This window comes from Arvicanthis niloticus, chromosome 7, assembly GCF_011762505.2.
Source record: "Arvicanthis niloticus isolate mArvNil1 chromosome 7, mArvNil1.pat.X, whole genome shotgun sequence".
Classification (NCBI taxonomy): domain Eukaryota; kingdom Metazoa; phylum Chordata; class Mammalia; order Rodentia; family Muridae; genus Arvicanthis; species Arvicanthis niloticus.
Window position 1 is genome coordinate 68,575,203 of NC_047664.1, and position 7,938 is coordinate 68,583,140.

A 7,938-nucleotide genomic window follows, 5' to 3' on the forward strand; every position below is an offset into this window, starting at 1 on the left:
GACCACCATACCTGGCTTTGTTTTGATTTTTTGTTTGTTTGTTTGTTTTCCTTTGCTTTGTTTTGTTTTGTGAGTTTTTTTTTTTTCATCTCTCTCATCTTCTCCTTCTCTCTACTGGTTTTGCCTTCTCTAAGGCACTTATCCCACTGGCCCTGCCCAAGCCCAAGGATTTTTACCAGATAGGCCTCACTGCCAAAGAGAAGACAATTTTCCTCTAGCCAAACTATTACCCAGTTTAAATGCACTTTAATCAATAACTTCCCGTTCTGTGCCTCTGAGTTACATTTACAACCAAAGACTAAGCCCAAAGACATCGAGTAATCAACCAGAACAATTAAAGGCACTGCTTACAAGCTATGCAGTCTTAGCATTTACTAAGGGGCATTTAGAGATGAGGTATTTTTCCAAAGACTACTTGAAAGCCCTTTTCAAAGATGCTCAGAAGCTGTTTGACCCAAAGTTTTGACTATCTTGGGAAACTATATGCACATGTAATGTTCCATTTCAAATAAAAGAATCACTATAACATGGTTAAACACACTTGAAAATTAGAAGTATAGTTTATGACAATTTATGTTCAGAATCATAGTTCAGCAAGTTCTGAATGAACTTGCTTCATCAAACAAAGCCATGTTTGAGTGCCAAAGTGAGGAGCCCTACCGGGTTCAAACATATCAGCAGCGTATATTCAGACTAGAGGAGGCAGGGAAGGGCTGTGCCTCAGGTAAGGGGACTGAATTGTTGATTTTTTAAGGCAAAGCTAAAAACAAAGTGAAGGGTCAGAAACTCATATACTCCTGCTTAGAAAGTGACTCAAACAGTTCAAGAGAGAAAAGGCAGAGTGGTGTCCTGGGGCTGTCTTGATGACCCCCTTATTCTAAAAGGGAACCATTATAGCTATCAGAACACACACACACACACACACACACACACACACACACACACACACCTGCTTCCAATATACTCAGAATTTGTAACTTTTTGTTTGAGTTTCTTACAGAGTATAGAATAGTATAGTATAGTTCATCAACTCTTATGATCTTAGTAAAGCTGGTTGAAACCCATCACTGGGCCTCACTCAGAGTTAAGACTCATGAGATCCAAGACTGTGTGTACGCAAATCCCTAAGTGGTGCTGATACTTGGGGTCTGAGGGCTATACTTTAAGAACCACTTGAATAATTAACTATTCAAGAATATAGCTAGAGTTCTATTCAGGTGGTCGAAGATGTGCATCAAAAGGAGGTCTCCTGGGCTGGTTAGCCTTTTCATGTCCCCTCACCTCCATTCAAAAGGCAATGAGGATAGGATTTGCACCTGCTGTGTGGTCCCATGTGGAAGAGATAATGTACAAAAGCACTATTGTCATATGCTGTGCCTTCCCAAGTTCAAGGGATAGTGCTACTTCCCAGCACACTGATGCTGCAAGCCCCTGCAGGACCTGAAGCTCTGCATCTTGCCCACAGAGAGATACCAGGATATGTTCCAGAGGATCACCCAGAGCTAATGTTACAAATCCTGAAAGTTCCTGTACACATAACCGTAGTTTTCACTTCATGTCCACTTCAGATACCAGTTCCTGAATCCCGCCTCAGATAACGCTCCATTCACAGTGACCAGGAGCATCCTGTGTACATTTTTATTGGTGCTTGGTGTTCCTAGTGAGAAACTACTTCATACAGAGCAGAAGCGCCCCTGTTCTCCTAGCACTAAAATTCAGGTTTAGCTCAATTTGGATGCTCGAGTCTACAAGTTAGGAGCCTGGGTTAAAAGTTCATCCCTCCCAGTACCTACAACCCGTTCTTCTGCCCTTAGCACTTTAAAATTAGATGGATTGTAAGTACAAGGAGTCAAGAGAAAGTCCAGAGAGTTTACTTGCTTAGACTTGCTTTTTCTTTTTATTATCAACGATCAAGTTAATGGTACACTCTTGGAAAACTATATGCACATGTAGAAATATTTCCCCTTTAAATAGAAGCATTCATTATAACACGTATAAATAAATTTGAAAATCTGAAACATAACTTATGACGCTCATGTTCACAAACATAGTCCCAACGAGAAGAAAAGGAAATCAGACAGACATGCACCTGATAACAAAAATATATACCATTGTCTGAACCTGGTCTCTCTAAACACAAAGGAATCGAACCCGTGAGAACCTTATTACGTCATAAAGACACACCATAAAGACTACAAGAAGAGAGAAACATTATACGGTCACGTAGAGGAGACGGTCTGTACTGATAGTAACACGATACAATTGAGTCACAGAACACAGCTGTAGAAAGACACCGAAAAAGTTAAAGCCTCAACATTCAACTAATATCTATAGTTTGTGCCTTTTAAAATAAAAATTAAAAAAAAAAAAAGCCCAACAGAGATGTCTAAACTGCGCATAGAAGGAATCATCAATATACAGTCCGTCCACCCTACAGGCTGAGTCCAGCTCGGATCACTGAATCAGAAACGTGAGCCGAGACACTTTCTGCGAACGTGTGTGTGCCTTCCCCTTGCTGGGTAGATTGATTTCTCTGCAGCCAGCTATGTGGACTGACTCCAATGCAAAGCAGTGCCAAAAGGTTCCATAAAAGCTGGTGGAAGAAGAAAATACTGGTAGGGATGGCGGGAGAGAAAAACAGGAGCGCTGTGAAATATGAGACACGGTTTGCAGAGTTTGAGGATGAAAAGGCATCTCCTGTACAGGGCATCTTTCAGGGCCAAGCGGCTGCGAAGAGTTGGGTTCGGGCATAGCAACGCTGTGGGAATCAGTAGCGCTAAATGGCGAGATGATTTCCTGCGAGGTGGGGACTGGCAAGCAGGGCTCCAGAAAAGTCACTTTGGCTGCCAGGACAGTCTGAGTGAGCCATCACTGCAGTGGCCAGAGCACAAGGACCCGAGGAGAACCGGGCCAGACAGGCATCAGTACTCTTTCCCAAAGAGGAATCACAAGACAGTCTGTGCAGTCATGAGCGCGAGAGAATTTAGGGGTTCGCAAGACCAAACCCTCAGCGCCAGCCACAGTCCTCCCTCACCCCCTTTGTATTTTCAAATTGTTCCCCCCATTTGGATCTTAAAAAAAAAAAAACTTTTTGTGATTTATTTCGTTTTGCTTTTGTATCGTTGCTGCTTTCCAACTTTTTTTTTCCTAAGAAGTCACTGAGTTGGTTGTGGCCACCCCATCTCTCCCTATCACCTACTTGGGGCCACAGACACACATTCTTCGAGACAGACATACACCCGTCACTCAGACACAGCCCCCTGAGAGTGCCCCGAAGTCCAGGCTCACATCCCTTGGGCAGCAGGTGGAGCCCTGTTCTATGCGCAGCCCAAGGCGGGTGCGAAGCCAGGGAAGATTTTTGTTTTGTTTTGTTTGTTTTGTTTTGGGTGAGGAAAGGGGTAGGAGCGGGTTGAAATGGGAGCGACGTCATTTTCTCGGTTTGTTTGTTTGTTTTTTTTTTTTTTTTCCGAATCGCGATCATTTTAGGCCTTCGATGGAAAAAGCCACTGACAGCAGCGACACTAGCCTTGGGTCTACCCACTTGCCCACTCGCCAGCCCGGGCCCCGGGCTCGCCCGCCGCCGCCGCCGCCGCCGCAGGTCGCAGATCAGAACATACTGCTCTTCACTAAGGCGGCTTTGGCACCGTTGGGTCTTTGGAGCGAAGATAAGACGCTGGCGAAGGGGCCCCCAAGCGAATCCGGGATGGAGGTGATAGGGCCGGGACCGGGAGCCCAGCCTTGTCCCGGGCCCCCGGCTGCAGCCAGGCCTCCTGCTGCCGCAGCCGCAGCCGCCGCTGCCGCTGCCGCAGCTGCAGCAGCAGCCGCAGCCGCACCGCCCTTGCCGGGTTCGCCTCCCGGGCCCCCTGGGCCCGCTGCCCCGGGAGCTCCGGCTGGGCTGGGCCCTCCGCCGCCGCCGCCGTTTGCCCCGCAGCTGGGGGTCGGGTTGGGGTTGGGTCCCGGGCCCCCAGTGCTGTCCGGATCTGTGCTCTTGGCCTCTTTGCTCTCGTCGTCCCGGGAGGAGTCAGACTTCTTCCCGGAGGAGCCGTTTTTGGCTGCGGCCGCGGCTGCGGCTGCTGCGCGCTCCTGCTTGCGAAACTTGGCCCGACGGTTCTGGAACCACACCTGCCAAAGAGAGGGCAGGTGACAGAACCGGTGAACAAAACCAGAAGCAAAAGTAGCGCTTGGGACAACCCATTCTGTTTTAGATGGCGCGCGCGCGCGCTCACACACACACACACACACACACACACACACACACACACTTCACTGTATGAATGGACCATTGACACCTCAGAGCACGCACAGTCTGACAAGTCTGCCCTTCTTGCTGCTACCTTTTCTGAAAAACTTTCCTAGGGCCAAACGAACGTGCCAACGAAATGACACCGTAAAGGGACAAGTACAGAGATAGCAGGAAAGCCCTAAAAATGAAGCCTTTTGTCTTTGTTTTGTACTTTTAAACGCGCTTCACATACTTCTAGGCTTCTCAGGTCTAAATGGTGGAAGGAGGGTGCCTTCCACTTTGTGACACAACTGATCCACTGGCGATCCACAGAGGAACCTGACTTAGTGAGCACCGACCTTGCGCCAGGCTAGGGGGATCAGCTCCCGAAAGCACTTTTGCTCCCGATAGGCCGGGTAAGCTGCGGGTAAGGAGTAACAGCCCCTTCGTGAATCTGTTTCAAGTCCTGGTTGCTAGGAAATTACGCCTTGCACCACCCGCACTAGGTTTTTAAGGGCGCTTGAGCTAGGAGGCACTCGGCAAACGAATCATGACAATTAAGCTGGCAGAAATACAGGCAGAGTCTGCAATCGTCCTCTCACGGGACACTTCTTTCCAAAAAGCCTTGTTCGTTCAAACTCCCAGACCTCTGCTTTGGTGGGCAACACTGCGGCTGTGAATAAATTGTGTAGACTGTGCGTCCTACTCCCACCCCCCTGGTGCGCACAACACCAAATCCCATTTCTTTGACGGGCCGGGGTCCCTTTGGAACCGTAAGCGTCAGCACCCACCCCTCACTAGGGATGCTGCACCCGGTGTCCCATACCTGGACTCTCGCCTCCGTGAGGTCGATCTTCAGCGCTAGCTCCTCCCGGGTGTAGATGTCAGGGTAGTGCGTCTCAGCGAAGACCCTCTCCAGCTCTTTGAGTTGAGCGCTTGTGAAAGTGGTGCGGATGCGCCGCTGCTTGCGTTTCTCGTTGAGGCCGCCGTGATCGGTGAAGAGTTTGTATGGAACTACAGGATGACAGAGGAGACTAGAGTGAGCAAAACCCCACGAACCAGAAAGTAGGGACCAAGGTCAGATAGCCCGGGAGCCGCTACAGACACCAGGCGCGTCTGGAAGGAAGTTTCAGTAGCAGCGACCTGCCAAGAAAACCCAGCAAATTAGTATCATACAGAAACAGGGGCGCGAGTGCGACTTTGTGCCTGTTCTTGTGGCCCAAGTGCCTTTGGGTGAGTTGAAATAGCAAGTTGGGGTGTGTTTGAGGCCCCAAATAGGAGATAATTCGTTCAGCAGAAAAACAGCCCAAAACCATCAGTTGGAATATCAGGAAGCCAGGAACGAAGTTACCACTCACGCCCACTGTTTGCAACTTTTCAATTCTCAGAACTTGACGCCTCCCGAAAGTTGGGGAATAGTGCTGTTTAAAAAAAAAAAACAATAAATTCAAGAAATGATCATAAAGATGACCGGCCAAAGAGGTGTGAGCCGCTGTCGGTTCTTTAAAAAAAAGAAAGAGACACCGCCAGTAATGAGCTTTACTCTTTGTTATTTAATTATTTTCTAAGCTTTACGTCTCATCGCAAAGTAAATAAATTATGCCTATCATTTTGGCAGCTTAAGATAATTTTGTTGGCGGTTCGGGTGTGACTAGGATAGTGTAACCCTGTAAGTGAATTACCCCTCCCTGCAATCGCTTCTAACGTGATAAATTCTTTCATTTGTGTAAGCAAATTTCGTTTGGTAAATACTAAACACATTTCCATTTTCAAATGCAATCAAGGCTTCCTATATACGAGCGGAAAGGCGGCTTCTTCCGCTGAGAGAGCTAGCGGTCCTTACCTGCGGCGTACGGACTGCTCTGGTGGTCCCTGAGGGTGCCCAGGCTGCAGGATCCCGGCGTGAGGGACGGGCAACCGGACGTGGCCCCAAAAGTGGTCCTTATCGGGTTATACTGGAAGCCACTGGCCTGGCTGCAGGAACTGAAGTCTGCATAAGCTGAAGCCAGGCTCGAGGTGTCCATCCCGGCCATACAGGACTCGTAGGCAGAGGAATTGAGGTAAGAATATTCCATTTTATACATTGAAAAGGTTCTGGATGGCTCAGCCAAGTGGAAAAATGAAATAAAAGATGTGGAGACTGCGGCAGGAGCGGGGGAGATGTGCACAGCTCAACGCCTGCCTCCAAACTGGCCTCCTTACTACCAGCAGAGCCTAGTTTTATGAAAAAGCCTCCTGCGAGAAGCCCTGTCTGAGGTCTCTAGAGTATATAGTCCTCATAATAAACTTGGCTCTTTCCACTTGGACAATAGCAAAGCGGTTGGTCTTATTGCTGGCGCTTTTTACATGACAATAACTCATCCGTCTATTGGGCTGGCACTGGGGAACTGAGCTGTCCAACCTCCCTATCATTGATTCCTGCATCTCTAATTAGAATTTAATACCACACCATTACGCACCGAGCCCCTGATCCTCCCTTCTAACCAGCTCCTGCCCTTTAATTCAATCACGCTACTTGGAAATAATGAAAGTTGGGTGACGATTTTCCCTGATCCAATTTCCAAGAGCTTTTAAGCCTTTTTAACTGATCATATACCTTAGGCATAAATTGAGATAGTGTGTTTCCCCCCTTCTTCGTCCTTTTTTTTTTTTTTTTTTCTTGGTTAGGGAGAAGAAACCTTGATGTCATAGAAAACCTGTTTTGTAAGAGTGTTACACGCTCAATTTAACAACAAGCCTACCCCCCGAAGTGCATGAAATGTTATAAAGGACTGGGACATTGGCAAGACTCAGGCGCCCTGTAACATAGCGTAAGTGGGCCAAAGGGGGTTTTATGTGAACGATAAGGATAAGCGCATTTCTTTAAAATACACCTAGTCGAAGGGGATGGGAAAAAATAGCATCTTATCAGTTGTGTTTCTCCTCGAAGCTTAATGTGCTTTCCAGAGACGTGGGCAGACAGTCCCTTTACAACAGTAAAATAAACAACCGAGTGAAGCTCTCAAAGGTGAAACATCTGGATTTCCTACTGAACGTTTCTCTGCGCTTAGCAGTGCTGTGTTTGCCTGCGTTGGTGCAGATTTGCATCGGGGTGTATGAAGCTTCCCGCGGTGGCGGTTCGTTTTCATTACTCTATAGCTACCAAGCCCAGCATGACATGCACCCAAATGGGGGTCTCCTTTTCCAGCCTTTTGCTCTCGCCCTCTCTTTCGCCTCCCGCCTTTTCAGGCGGTTACAAATCCCCTCCAGACCTGGAGTTTCCCAAAGAAGATCGCTGTCTGTTTGCCCTTTAGGTTTTCGGACTTCACTGAGCAATTTAAACAAACAAGGCAACGGGCTCGAAGCAGCGCACTTTCCTAGTTCGATTCCTCGGGCTCTTGGGTTCTGGCAAAGAGGTGCAGACAAAGAAGCCAGCCGTGATTTGTGGACCTCGGTGGCCCCATGATTTAAGCGGAGGGTAATTTTCATTTGGTTCGTTAGACTCTAGCAGAATAAAGGGAAATATTTCATTAAATTCTTCCTCTCGGTGGACAAGAGGGGGGAAATGCTTAGTTGAATCGCCGTGTGGTGTAAACAAACCCTGGATATTTTATATGAATTAAATGTGTAGATAATTAGTTTTATTGCATTCATTACCCCCTTTATGTGCTCTGTAACAAGTCAGTAATTAAAGTAACAAACTCATAAAGTCTTTATAGGGGCATTTAGGCGTTCAG

At 47.5% G+C, this 7,938-nt stretch overlaps 1 protein-coding gene across 1 annotated transcript; it reads right to left on the reverse strand.

Annotated features, from left to right (window-relative positions):
- Positions 1–1,884: 1,884 nt before the first annotated feature.
- On the reverse strand, positions 1,885–6,678 carry Phox2b (paired like homeobox 2B). The gene is made up of 3 exons (XM_034509246.2): positions 6,066–6,678; positions 5,049–5,236; positions 1,885–4,122 (listed from the first exon to the last, which is right to left on the reverse strand). The coding sequence occupies exons 1-3, from the start codon at positions 6,304–6,306 to the stop codon at positions 3,607–3,609; spliced, it is 945 nt and encodes a 314-aa protein (XP_034365137.1). The 5' UTR covers positions 6,307–6,678; the 3' UTR covers positions 1,885–3,606.
- Positions 6,679–7,938: the final 1,260 nt, after the last annotated feature.

What these genes read in the sequence shown, in the direction of transcription:
- Phox2b (XM_034509246.2), bottom strand. Translation starts at nt 6,306, where the DNA reads ATGTATAAAATGGAATATTCTTACCTCAATTCCTCTGCCTACGAGTCC. An exon ending in GAGCAGTCCGTACGCCGCAG is followed by an intron (nt 5,237 to 6,065) that starts GTAAGGACCGCT and finishes GTCATCCTGTAG; the next exon opens with TTCCATACAAACTCTTCACC. An exon ending in TCACGGAGGCGAGAGTCCAG is followed by an intron (nt 4,123 to 5,048) that starts GTATGGGACACC and finishes TCTCTTTGGCAG; the next exon opens with GTGTGGTTCCAGAACCGTCG.